The sequence below is a fragment of the Streptopelia decaocto genome (genome assembly GCF_964273445.1).
Source record: "Streptopelia decaocto genome assembly, chromosome: 3".
Lineage (NCBI taxonomy): Eukaryota > Metazoa > Chordata > Aves > Columbiformes > Columbidae > Streptopelia > Streptopelia decaocto.
The window spans coordinates 56862905-56877472 of NC_138656.1; the positions used below are offsets into that span (position 1 = coordinate 56862905).

A 14568-nucleotide genomic window follows, 5' to 3' on the forward strand; every position below is an offset into this window, starting at 1 on the left:
TGTTTTTAAAGCTCTACAGCAATTTTTATCTGTATAGAAAATAAAGGTACACTATATTAAGAATGAATTGCAAATGCCGTCTTTTGAAATATGTAAAAGCTTTTTTTTTCTCATAGATCAGTATTTTGATTTGTGCTTTTAATATATGTTACATTTACTTTCTGAACAGACAAGAGTATTTTCACTCTGTTAGGCATCAACTGCATTGTTGTTTTTATTACAATTGTATTGATGTCTTCTTTTGCCAAAGAGCTTGGATACAGCTGGAGTTGTAATTTTCAGGAAGAAATCCATGTGTGGGTATTCTCACTTAGGAATATTATTGACAGCCATCTTAATTTATGCTGACTAGTGATTAGCACCCACCTCTAATTAAAAAGAACCCAAATTTTTAATTCTGATAATGATATGGGTCAATAGATGTGTTCCATTCAGTGATCTGCAAACCGGAGGTCTTCCCCTCCTGTATTGATCAGCTAGCTAGCTTGAAATCCAGGACCCATCAGAATTACAGCTGGCACTCCAGACAAAAAAGGAGCAAGAGGAGAATGGGCTGCCCAGAGCTGTAACGGGACATCTTGCCTTGGTGGGCATGTTATTCAATGTGAGGATAGACTACAGTGACTAAAATGCTGAGAGAAGAAAAAAAATGAGCTATAGTCTATCATAGTCCAAAAGGACTATGAAAAACTTTGAATAGGAGTGATGCTTGCTTTCATGCCTTATAAAAGGAGAAGCCTAAGAGTTGAACCGTTTCCAGAAGTGGCTGCAGTGAGACAAGCTGATCGGACAGATTTTGTTTTAAACAGGAGTTTGGAAGAATCTTTTGCTTGGGATTGAGCTAATCCACATACTTAATCTATTGACCATGACCACTGGTATGTTTATACATTATGAACTCTTTTCAAAAGGTATTTGAAGTAGAGAAGACTACTATATGAAAGTGAATTTGTAATACTGTATTTTTTGTTTGAAATTTTACAGATACCCTAAAATAATTGTGAAACAAGAAAGGGGATGTTATCCTTGTAAAACGGATATGATACCCCTGTCTAGAAAGATTATTTTAACACATATATCAATATTTCCCCCTTAGCTTCTCCGGAGGCAAAAATCTTGCAACAGCTTGTTGCAAGGAAGATGCATGCTGTTCGTTGGCATCCAGACCTGAAAAAAACAAAACACAAAATGCCATTGACGTAGCTATGTTCTTAATCACTGCTAGCGCACAAAACATCTATTCAGCAGTTTTGCAAATCTAGAATGCTTACAAATGAAATATGTGGATGTTTCACATAGCAATAGTTTCAAACCCTTTCTTTTGAAGGGTTTCAACAACATTTAGGGTTTTTCTGTCTTTTGACAAGAAGGAAAATAAGCAAATTGTGAGGCGCTCTAGCTCGAGGTATTCTAGCGTGTGGAGCTTCTAACCTGTGATATCTGTTAGAATTCAGCCCAGGTCACAACTGATGAATAATCTGTTGTCTCAAGGCTTAATGAAATAACTAAATAGTCTTGATCTAGTTTCTTGAGGAGGGACCATGTTACAAAAGACACTGTCAAAACTGCTATGGGACTTGCTGTCTGGCCAGAGAGATCAGGGAGCTGTGTTCCTCTGCAGAGGTGGTCTTCCCAGAACAGGTGCAGGAGATAAAATGAGACAAGGACACGCTGTTTGAGTTCCTCCTGTTAGATTTTCCTGATGACAGAGGGTCTCATATTCCAGCACCATGAACCTGCTGTTTTTCATCAGCTCTTAAGTTAAGCATCAGATAGAAAAACAATCAGTCACCAAAACCAGCATGCCCTGTGTGGTTATTTTTAGGGGTAATTTCTGGGGTTTAGTCTTAAGTGTTTTCAGTTGCTTAATATCTGGTTTACCAATGTTTATATTTCACAGTCACGCATTTCGGTCTTGGTGTTTACTTGCTGTGTAAGCCAGTGGCGAACATTTCTGCCCCATGGCCTGAACACCCTGCGGGGTCTGGGGGGCCCAGCCCTGAGGGTCACCCAGCACCCTGCAAAGGCTTCGCATGAACCTCTCCCACATGGGCAGCGCTCACGTTCCCATCGCCACGCTCTGCATCGTGCCTGGTTTGTCCTTGTCGGTTCCTGCCAGGCCCGATTTCGCCGTCTCGGCGGGGCAGCCGGTGCTGTGCCCCGTGGCAGGACGCCTGCGGCCGCCGCTCTCAGTGGCTCCGCCAGTCTTTGGCAGCCCCGTGCCGCTGCAAATCCACCTGGAGTATGACGGCTGTCGAAATCCAATTAAAATCTTTGCATAACCGTGCGTGTGCTCTGGTTCACGTAACAAAACTCAAATATACTTAACCACAGCTGCCAAGATTTGACAGGTATGTTTGTTGTTCATTTTAGGTGTATACTTTAACGCCATCCTTGGAAAATTATTGTTTACATTTCATCATTAACCTGTGCATTTCTTTCTAATTTTTTTTTGTTCAACCCACTTATGTGTTTGTCAAGAAATTTAGTACAGTGTATATTTGTTTTTGTACATTTGGGATTTTTTTATTCTGTCGTTATTTGGCTACACAAACATAGATTCCCTCTCCTTCTTTGTGTTGCCAAATAGGGCATTAATTTACGTATTATCATAAATTAAAATGTTGTCTTTCACTTCCTCGTCCTTTGCAATACTAAGCAGTGATTGATGAGGGAAGGGGAAAAGTCTCTTACGTTTCCATCAGTATGTTTCTGTTGTTGTTGACAGATCGTTGTTTCATCTGGATAAAACAGAGCATAAATGTCATAAGTGGTTTGATTTCTGTGATGGAATAGGCTGTTGCAGTTTTCAGTTTGTCAGTGGACTGTGTACTACTGCCATTAGAGATATTTAAAGCGACCTTCGTGCTTCACAGTTAAGTGTCAAACTTGACTAGACCGATATGCGGTGCGTCCCTCCTTAGAAGAAGGAACTTGGACAATTGTAAATATGGCAAGAATTTATTCTGGTCCAGCTAGAAAATAGCCATTTAGCCTCAAAAGAAGAACATTTTCACTACCTCCAGATAATATGGGGTTTCTTAATTAATGAAAGGCGAGATATTTTTTTCCCTCAGGGACAGAATTCGTGCAGGTTGAGCTGCTGCTTGAAAGATTCGAACGGCCCTTCGACAGCATCACTCTGTCAGTAGATATGGAAGTCAAATGGCAAAGTGGGTTTTTAGAAAGCAAACACAAAAGAACAACTCTGACAGCAAGCTTTTCTGTTTGTTCCCCATCTCCAGATAACAGTGGACTCAAATTATTGTGATGTGTTGATTGATTACAGCCGTTAAGTTTCTTAGTAATCAGTTTCATCACTTATTCTCAATTCATGCTTGCACCTTTGATTTCTCTTCCACAACAGGGTGATGTGGGTTGTCGTTGACTAATGAAGAACAGAATTGGTTTCGGCGTGAGACAAACGGAATGCCGACACCAATCCCAAAATGCATTAATCTTTAATAATCCACATCTGCATGTTTATAAATGATATAACCAGGGGTTGCTAGCGTTGATACTCCCCCTTCCAAACAGAAGGTGACATACAAGTTGGCGTTTGCAAACTGCATGAGAGGCACATGGCCGTGCGTGAGGTGTGTGTGACCTTGTGGAGGGAGCTCGCGGGATGAAAGTTCTCAGTTGATTAAAATTACATGAAGAATTGCTCTGCTTCTGCGCCAGTCTTTGGAGCTTATCGTTGTCAGGCGAGATGAAATATGGCATGATAGATCTTGTCTTCAGGAAGATCAGACCCACCAAATGGTTTTTGGAAGTGAGTTTGCCTCAAGGTGCTTTTATACTTTACGCATTCAACTTGCACTTTTCTCCCCCATCCCTGAGAACTGTTGAGATCAAGGCTGCATAATATGCAATATAATGCAATAAGAAAATATAGATTATCTAAGAGTTTGTTCCTTCTGGGGATAGGAATAATGAGAGCACAAACATTTTGCTACTGAAATGCTTGTTAATCACAGAAATGGACTAATGTGAGAAGCAGCAGGCAGGACTGGCATAATAGTTCATTGCTACATATTGGTGCTGCTCCCATTTCCACCTGCCTGCCTGAACTTGAGAGAGTCAGGAGGAGCAGGGAGGAGTGAAACTCCATCGCTGCTGGTCTTTCAAGTTAATGCCACCTAGTGATGCATATTTATTCTGAGCAATTCTTATGTGTTGCTGGATCAAGGGAAAAGAAATATGTATAAGAAACAGCAATTTCTGTTGACATTCACCCTTTCTTTGTCTTGCATGTTTTCACACTGCAAATATTATAAATTAAATTTGACGTATGGTTTTGTTAGAATTTGGCAATGTTAAAATTAGGAGTTGAGGTTTTTATTAGGTGGCAAATACCAGAAGTATATGTCTGCTACATTTGTTGTGCTTCTCAGGCTCCTAAAAACAGTAGACACAATGAGGAACTGGCCCCTGTAGTTATAAATCCAGCCTAGAGAGTGAGCATTGATAATGAAAAATTCTTGCTTTTGGAACCTGGATTATCTCCCTAAATGGAATTCTGAAGTTTTAAGTTTCAGGTATGTGGCAGGATATGTTTCATTTCTGGAGGGAAGAAATAGGCCAAATGTAAGGAAGAAATACTACCCTGTCCTTTGTTAGGAGATTTTAGATATTTAGTACTTGCATCAATTACCATTTTATATTCTGGTTAATTGACATTTTATGAAGAAATTGAGAATGTTTTTTCTCTAGCCGAAGAATGTGCTTTTTGCATTGACTAACATGCAGTGTCATGTCCCAAGTAATTACGAATTATTAAATCCATGCAACCCTTTGCAATCTTCTACTTCAGTCTAAATGCAAGCAAAACTATCATTTTTATGAAAGGCTTAAAAGGACAGAGTGAAAATATGGTATCATTGGAGGATTTGGATCGTTCTCTAAAAACAATAGACACTTTTTTCCCAGTGGTTTGTAGAAATTTAAGAGAATATAATTTACAAAATAGAAAAGCAATTCAGAGGCCCTGAAGAGGTGCGAGAGAGAGCGCTGGGCAAGCTGCAGCCACAGCCCCTCTCATCCCAATTCACACCGTCGCTTTGGAGGGATGCGGTGACACAGAGTGCAAAACATGTGGAGGGGCAGTTAAATGAGACTTTAGAGAGGAAAAAATATGAAAAAATGGAAGTCAGTGCCTGAGCTTTGAAGAGGTCTGTCTAGTGCAGAGCTGCGAGCAAGTGGGGAAGAAAGGAGCAAGCGCCTCATCTAATCTTTTTCCTGGGGACCCAGGTGGACAAATTGGCAACCCTGTTCACAGCCCTCCCCCCCCTCCTTTGTAGCGTAAGAACTGCTAATCGGATCCATGCTGCTGCAACTGTGGTTAGTTATTAACAGAATAAAAGCAGATTTCTTCAAAAGAACGGGTTGGGGAAAACGGCTATACAAAATTGCAAGGTTGTTAGAATCTTAAATGCACAGCAGTTGGTTTTTCCCTATTCTGAATTAGGCGATGAATACGGCCTTTCATCTGTCACTGTGCCCATTTCTTCAGAAGGCAGCCAAACATTAAGCTTCTCAAACAAAAAAAAAAAATTGTTTGAAAGAGGAAAAATATTGGGGAGCAGGAAGAATAGGAAAACTAGAAGGAGAAATGAGGTTTTGTTTTTATTAATTTGGCCTGGTGAGAGTAATACAAGCTTGCCTGCTCTATTCAGTCCCTGCATGCCAGCCGCCGTGAGCCACCATTTCTGAATGCAGGGATTAGAAAAGATTTAACTGGTTGCTATCCTGGGCTGCGCCATTCTGGATCGGCCTCCAGCAGACATACCCTGGGCTGGGAACTCGCCCCAGCTTAGTTGAAGTAATGCATTAAATGAACACAGACTTAGGCAGGGGTGAAAGCAGAAAGAATTTGATCCCCTAAAATGAAACTTCTCATAACAGTAAAGTGAAATTACAGATCTGGGGTGGGTGTTACTGAGGATAGAGAAGTAGTGATCCCTAGATCTAGACTGACTTATGCCTTAGCTTATATAAATAAATAAGTGGTGCATGCTTAATTTCGAGGAGCTCTAGTGCCTTCCTGGTTTGCAGCAGGATTTTGAAACTGGTTGGAGAGGAATAGCTATCAGGCAGACGGATGCTTGCTGTGGCCTTCTGGAAATCCGTTCATTATTGGGGTGAGTCACAGCTTTTTGAAGATTTCCATTGACAGCTTGCTTTGGGCTTGTGGCCAAAATCTCAGGAAAGAAATGCCGTGGTGCTTCACTTCGGTCCAAATGCAGAGGTGGCTTCGGGACAGGGCGTGAATGAACAGACCCTCTTGCAGAGGCTGCTGCTGCTCGCCCTTTCTGTCCCAAGCAAAGTGAGCTTTGGCCTTGGAGGGCAGTATATTTGCTTTCCTTCCCCTTACCACTCAGCCCATCGTCAGTTTAGGCAATACTAGCAATTATTTCACTTTGTACTCTGAATATTTGTTGAAAGTCTTCATACCTTGCTCAGAGGTTACACAACCTGGGAATAAAACTTGGATGTCTAATTTGGCAGACCCCAGGTTCAGCTACTTATTAATAATTCTTTTTTTTAAAAAAAATGCCCGTAATATAATGAATTATTCCGTAGTAAGGATGACATTTGGATGATGTTCCATAAGTAGTACCTTGGGACTACACGCTGAATAATGAGGAAGAAACAAAATATTGAATAGCTACCTCATCCTGTCATTGTCAACTTTGCTTTGAAGTAAATGTTATATCATGTCAAACAAGTACCTTCCGGTCATGGAATTAAGATGTTTATGCTATTGCGTTTGTGCAGAGAAAAGTCAGAGCAAGGCTTGTTTCTGTAGGCCACACTTGCTCAATGTTTCATTTTTTAATGGAGATTTGAGAGCAATTTAGCATGTGACATCTCTGGAACCTGCTCACAAGCCAGTCCTTGATATGGTAAACATAACACAAATACGAACAAGAAGATGGAGTGTGACTTTCAAGGATTAGTAGTCTAAGAAACGCATATTTTCATGAAGAGTGGTTTTTTTACATTTTGTTGATTTTATGTGGATTGGGAGTGATACTCATGTGTGTGTTAGGAGCAGGATGTATTTGTTTTAAGAGGTAATAAGGAAAATCAGGGCCAGACCTAGCAACAATCTTGATAATTTTTAGCAATACGTAACATCCAAAAGTCTGGCTTAAGTTGATAATCTGCATGTTTACAGATGCTTTGCATTGCTGCGGCTGGAACAAATCAGCCAGTTTGCGATCTTACCTTCAGCAAGTCGCACAGGCAGCCACCAAAAGCATCCCGGGGTGAGAGGGCTGTGGGCTTGGTCCTGAGCTCAGGTGGGAGGGGTGGAAACGGTCTGGGTGGGCAGGCAGCAGTGGGTCACCAGCATTGCTGTTGCTGGCGTGGGGTTATGAGCTGCAGTGAGGCGCTGAGCAGAGCCAGAGGGCTGGTTCCAGCTCACCTGACTCTGTGTATCCCCCCAGTGGGGTTCAGCAGGGCCATGGCTGCCCTACTACACATTGGGAAAAGGTTCTTAGACATTAGGAACAAGTTCTTCCCCCAGAGGGTGGTGGAGCACTGGAACAGGCTCCCCAGGGAGGTGTCACGGCCCCAAGCCTGACAGTGTTCAAGAAGAAACTGGACAACACCCTCAGACACATGGTGGAAACGTGGGGTTGTCATACGCAGGGACAGGAGTTGGACTCGATGATCCTTGTGGGTCCCTTCCAGCCCAGGACTTTCTATCCGAAAGGGTCCTCATGTCATTGGCTTTTTAAAGCATCTGTGCTCAGGTTACTGTATAGATATGAGGAAGGTTTTAATATTTTGCACGTCTTAATTTGGGGGGATATGCAGGCAACCCTTGCTTTTTACTCGGATGAATAAGTCATTTAAAAGTACTCTTGATGCAACAGGAAGCTTAGTTACAATGCATAAATTAAGGAAGAAAATAATCTTTCTTCTTAAGGGGTCACAGACTCTGTAAGATGAAAGAGATAACACAAACCACATGACCAGTTTCCCTTTTTGCTACCCATAGAAAAATTTCTTTCCTTTGAGGTCATTTGCACCTCACTTCCAATTTCCTGAAAAGCTCATTTAAATCAGTCCCATACAGAAGCCTATTTATGATATTTCATTTCTTATGTGGGGATCTAAGACCCAGAATGTCCCTTCCGGTCTGTGAGCCTTTACTGTCACATTGACTGTGTGATATAATCCCATTATATCAATTTTATCAGATCTCTTCTTAATCACTAGGTTTCCTGAACCTCATTATTCCTAAAAGGAAGTTGTTTTAAATTCCAGTAATGGTTTCGTTATCATCCTAAACATTGTGCTCTTTTTCTTCCCTGATATTTAGTGCCAAATACATTTTTTAAAAGAAGTCACACAATCACAGCTTTAGTTTTTGTGATACTAAATAATATTCTTTCAGCCTCCTGTCACATCATGCTGGTCGCTGCCCTTGGTTCCCATTCCAGTTAACATTAGGCTTTCTGGTTTTGTCTGTGTGAAGGCTCATCAGTGACACGTCAGAAATGACGCTATATTTCCTTACCTCTACTGGAAGCAATTCTCCGAATTCATCCTAATAATAAATGTGTTTGGTGCAGGGTGACACCCTACAGCTCTTCACTTTGGAAAGGCCTGTTTCTGGTCTGCGAGTATGGATTTTCATTACTCCAACCCAAAAGGTGGTCCAGTTTCCTAGATGGTATTTTGATCATCTTCTGTATTGACTAAGATTCCGTACTTTTTAATCAGCCAATGTCATTAATCCGGTCCTAGATCTTAATTCCTAAATTAGATTGAGAATTGTCCCAAAGACAGCCCACAAGATCTTTTAACTTCTGCCTGTCCTGCAGCCTTACGTGCCCCTTTCAACACAGGCTCTGATCAGTCCCCCGCCCTCCCATTGCCCAATTCCTCAGGGATCTTAAAATTCCGCTGCTGATATCCCTCCTTCCCTCCTTAACTAGTAATTTCCCAGGGGGGACCAGTTCTCGCTGAAGTGCTTTCTTGATTCAATTGTTCAGGCACAATTCTGTGAGGTATTGTCCAACTGGCACAGGGCACCACTGCGGAGCATCCTCCAATGTCATTACAGTGACGGGCGTGGAGAGCGCTCAGTGTGTTTCAAAACGTTACTGATTTGGGCTGTAACTCGTCATAAGGGCCCCTGCTCAGCACAGCATCAAAGGTCTGCTTTTTCTTGCTATGTTGGCTCTAATATATTTACTTTTTACACTTCAGCTTCAGATTTCATGGCGGTCGTCATAAGGCAATCGCCATTTAGTACTTCTCTTAGTCCAGCTTTTCCAAAGGTGCGCCACAGTCTCTCCTGACTATTTCAAGCATAGATTTTCAAAGTGACATGCAAAATGTTTAAAAGCATTTATAACATAATGTTAAAAATAGAAAAACAGCCTACAACTGTGTTATTAAGCATTTTTAAATTCTCTCATCTCTTCAACTTACTTTTTTTTTAATGGTAGACATCATATCAGGTAGGTTGCTAGGTCTGGTGTTTTTAACAACTAATTTCACAAGATAGCTATATAGATTTGAATACCATTTTGCTCCTCTGTTAAATGTAGGTGAAAGAACTAGTGTGGTAGCATCAATCCTTTTAACATGCATTGTTGTATTTGCTTTGATTTTGCATAAGAAAAATATTGTGAAACATCTGTAGCACTCACTTTGCCTAAGTTTTGGCAGGTGGAGTATCTCACCAATGTGGCAACAATACTATACAAAACATGGGAAGAGGTTGTCCCTGTTTAAACTTCCATCTGTGTATCATTGGCTCAATGGAGGCAGTAGTCTGTGAAAATAATTGCTGGGTTTTCTTCCTCTCTTAAGTAGCTGTAGAATTTATGTTTAAAAAGGAAAGAGGTTGTTTTGTAGAAGTTTTCCTTCCCTAATAAAATACAGAAGTCTGTTCATGTATTATTTAAAGTGTCTTCCAAGAATCCCAACTACAATACTGGTTGAAAGAGAGAAGGATTAATATCATTTAAAGGAAAGGAATGGAAAATCTTTAAGGTCATTTCTTTTCATGACAAAGAAACTTAAAAAGCATGGCAGACAGGATCTTCAAAGGTTTTTAAAGTCCTGTCATCAGCTCCCAATCAATAGGAGTTAGATACCCAAATTAAGAGTTCAGTTCAAGTCTTCAAAGGTACTTGTGTGCTTAACCTCCTTCTGCCTTTCAGATCACCTCTAAGGATAAAATGCCATTTGACTGAAAAAAACATTTTGGTGTGAAACTTTCATGGCCAGCATGGGGATCATTTGTAGCACCCACTGTTAATCAGCATAGTGGACACTTCTCTTGCAAGTTTGTTATTGGTAGAATATGTGTAGAGTTGGTCTTGTTTACAAAAATGTTTTCCTTTGTGAAACAAGAATTATACTTTAAATACAGAAAAAAAACCAAACCAGAAGTAGACTTTAAAAAGTTAACTAATCATATAGTGTTAATGTTTGCAGAGGCTGACAATTTCAGTGAATTTCCAAAAGTCCCGAGTCTGTATTCCCAAAGGATGCAGATGAAAATGATTTCTTTGTAGCGTGTCGCACATGTACGAGGCTTTGAGCTTTGACTTTCCCGGTCCATGGTTGCACACCTGCCTGCGCAGGATAAGGCTTCTGCCAGATAACTGAAGTTAGTATCGATGTATAAAGCATGTATAAATGTATTCAAAATACGTTGCCTAGCATAGATCTTCCATGCACTATTAATGTCTCTCGAAGTTTGCCAAGCCTCCACCTAAGAGGGGATCCCACTGGGAGTTGTGGGGTACAGTCAGCACTACCGCTTCCTTTAGGGTTTTGGGGTTTTTTTTTAAGAATTTGTTAAAATTTAGATGGTTCGGATCTACTTCAAGTATTCTGTCTGATAGCATTGCCTCAGGCATACACAGTGGAAGTGGCAGTGCCCCGTGTTAACATGGAATTGCTATTTGTTTACAGTCTTGAATCACTGAATCCTTCCTGTCAAGCAGAAAGCTTTCATTATAATGCAGGCACTTACCATCTCCACAGCCTACTCTTGAGTGACATCAAAACATAAGACAGAATATTATTGTCGTATGCCTTCTAGTTTGTGAATGGGCTGTGGATCCCGAAGCCTCAGGCACTGAGTGGCATGTTTGGTCTTTTGGAGGAGCGATTCTGCCTCTGGTCCAGCATTTACATCTCTGAGACAGTTGTCACAGCTGCTCCCGGTAATGTTGACTGTCATATTTCTTAGCGCAAATGCACCTCATCTGAATAGCCACGCAGTGGTTACTCTCCACATTTTATGGATTTTCTTTTTGTTCTTTACCAATCTGGCCTTTCTTCAGAGTCAGTGCTGAGAGCCAGTTGCTTTGGTGCTGGGAAGTGGACGGGGCAGGGCAGACACGTTTGTTTCCCTGCATTTACATCCAGCTTGGGGCCCTTCATGACTGTAAAGAAAGAGCTGCCCCTGTGGCCCCCCGCCTCATCCCGGCTCCCAGCGCCAGGACCGGCGGTGGGACTCTGGCCCCCACCGCTGCGGAGGGGCGGCTGCTGAGCGGGAGGAAATGAGTCTCAGCAGGCACAAATCTATTGCCTGTGTTTTTATTCTTTCCATTTCTTCCAAACGGAAAACAATCTGAGCAGTTTCAGAGGATGAGGGGATATAAATCTGTCTGCTGCTATTTATACCGTGCTCGTCACTACAGCCTCCAAACGCTTGAAGTCTGTATTGCTGCCTCACCTGAGGTGGTGCTCAAGCCGCCCGGGCTGTCAGGAGCAGGCGTGTCTCAGGCCAGTGGCGGAGGGGGGTCCCAGGAGACGTCCCGTCTGGTTCGCTCGCTCACGCTCCTGCTCTGGCTGTGGCAGGTTGGCTGTCAGGCACCAGTCCCTTGGGGTGTTGTGCTGTGGGAGGGTGGTAGCGAGCGTGGACCTCCCTGCTTGACACGACGTCGCATGGTGACCCAGAGGAGTGACTTGCATCAGTGCGATAAGCACCTGCTTTGCTGTCCAGTAATATTGAAAAGCAGCGTTTCATGTCCTGAGCCCCACAGACGGCACAGCAAGTGCTGTTCCTCTTTGGGTGGGCAGGCAGCAGTGGATAGACTGTGTGGGTGGCTTTTGAATGAGGCCATAAAATGGGTCTGTCTGTTCTGGGTGGATATTTTAATAAGCAAATATCTTCCCTTTGCTTTTATTTGAATAATAAGATACCATTTTTCTGTTTGATCTCTTTCAAACATTCTTCGCTTTCTGCCACGTGCACCTACATCTTATTCTTTATTCCCGTATTCTACATGGGCATTCAAATAACATTAAAACCACTGATTCATTGAAATACTTTTTAAACTGTTGTTGTTAGTCATTTCTGTATTGACTGAATTTTTCATTGGTAATATTGTTGGCAGCAGTCCATGTCTGCCTGGCTGGAGGCCAGTTTAAGCTCGGCAGGATGAGCCCTATTGTTCAGCAGACTTGGATTTTGTTAAACTCTCTAACAGAAATATGTGTCAGGAGATTTGCAGCTATAAATTGGATCATGTCGGTGAGGTTGGGAACTCGCTCAATACGAAATTGAACATTTCACCATGCCTGTTGCTAAATATGTTTATGCATGTTTCCTCCGTGGGTTTAAAAAAAAAAAGTTAAAAAAATAGAAGAAAAAATATAAAAAACCCCTGTATCTTCTACAGCTGGTACTTTCTTTGATGTTGAGTGGTTGAAAAGTGCAGCGAGCTTGGTGTTTGTGCATTGTAATGCTAAAAGCAAGTCTCTTCTCCCTTTTTCCCCTGTGTGTCACAGGCAGTCAGATGCCACCGCAGCCTCCTGGCAGCCAGTCGGAATCCAGCTCCCACCCTGCCTTGAGCCAGTCACCAATGCCACAGGACCGAGGTTTGTTGCGTGTTGGGGCTTTTTTAGTTGGTGCCAAATGTTTAAAGTCACACATTAGCCATGTGAGATTTCCTGGTATTTCTTTTCTTTTCCCAGGGAAAATAACTACAGTCTTCATTCAAAAGGCTCAGGGGGTTTCCTTCTCTGGGGAAAGAGCAATTGAACAGCAGGTTTACCAAAATACAGTTGGAAACAAGGCGTTCTCAAAATAGTGTGAATGCCCAGAGTATCAAGGCAGTTTTCTGTAAATACCTGATTCGTGCGCTAGAGAATTCAAATTTCCATTGTCTGCCTTGGAATTAAGATGTACAGAAATAGTGCTAGCTAGGAGCACTGCAGTTTTGCCACTGTTATTAAAGCTCTCATCTCTGCTGTCTTTGCATGAACTCTATAGCTAGTTCTCTAGCCAGTTGTAGAAATAAAAATATCTTTAAATATAAAGCAAAATCAAATATTTAGGTCAAATGGTTCAAAGATGTGGAAATTTTGCAAGGGAAAACTTTGCAGGCAACAGCGCTGTTCTAAAAGAGTGCTTCCTAGCAAGTGCTCACCAAAATAAACAGTGATTTTTTTTTCCCTTATGTTACTGTTTATAAACTTTAAGCCCTTTTCCTTTTGCCTCCTTCCTCCGTAGCTCATGAAAGATGGTTGTCACAGCTTTGTTGCGTGGCCATATGATCAACTGCCGTAAACCGGGCATCCTGTCCATGCAGTGGTTAACATGTGCCAGCGACAAGCTTGCAAAACAGATACATGATAACTGTGATAAACATGGAGTTATTTATGAAATGCCCCTCCTAACATGTCTTGCTACCAGAAATATTCCAAGTAGCACCATATGGGGATACCATAAATACTAGTAGTTTTCTTACAGCGAAACAAGTTGAACTCGCAGAATGACAAATTTCTGGGATGGCATCCAGGAAGAACTTAGGAGGACTTACAGAGAGAAGGAGAGAGTCTTAATTTTTGCTATTTTCCCATGTTGGGTGTTCTCTCCTCCAGGAATGCTGATTAATGAGAACACAAAACACACAATTCCACACTCCACTTGTTTGTTGGGTTTTTTTTTCCTTTTCAGGTCATTCTTTATACATAGCTGTTAGTGCAGGAACTTATTTTCCCATTTAAAAAAAACCCAGAATAATGTACGCACTGGGTGAAAAAATAATGGCCTCGGTACCCAATACAGATATGTTTTGCAGGTTAGAATGTCACAAGGCAATGGGAACAGATCAGATTGAGGCTTTGAAGATGCACGCATCTCAGATGTGTGCATTATCTGGCACAACTGGGTCTTGGCACAAAATGTTACACTGCCCAGCAGTAATTATTTCCGGAGTGTGTGTTCCTCATCTGGCTTTGGGGGATGTGTTAGGCAGGTCTGACAGAGCTGGAAGGATCGAACCTCTCCATTGCTGCTGTAGAATAAAACTGGGGGTCATTTTATGGTTGGGGGAGGCAGAGGAGTATTTGAAAGTAAAACAGAAGATGGCTGCCATAACTAGGAAGTCAAACAAGTAAGTAACAGAGAAAGAAATAAAATTTACAGATTGATTTAGCCTGGTTCTTTCTCATTGGGGGCGGGTGGGAATTGTGGGTATGTTCTTAGAGAAAATGTGTTTGGGAATGTTGCAATTTTTGCACTCTTCATACGCAAAACCTGGTGTAATACACATGATCCTCATGACCCAGCTTGTA

At 41.8% G+C, this 14568-nt stretch overlaps 1 protein-coding gene across 7 annotated transcripts in view; it reads left to right on the forward strand.

The window, feature by feature from the left end:
- Window positions 1–14568, forward strand: part of ARID1B (AT-rich interaction domain 1B) — a 330843-nt gene that overhangs the window by 235488 nt on the left and 80787 nt on the right. For all 7 annotated transcript variants that reach the window (XM_082048491.1, XM_082048493.1, XM_082048495.1 and 4 more), the window contains one exon: window positions 12778–12867. In XM_082048491.1, coding sequence (XP_081904617.1) covers window positions 12778–12867 — 90 coding nt within the window. The remainder of the gene's footprint in view (window positions 1–12777; window positions 12868–14568) is intronic.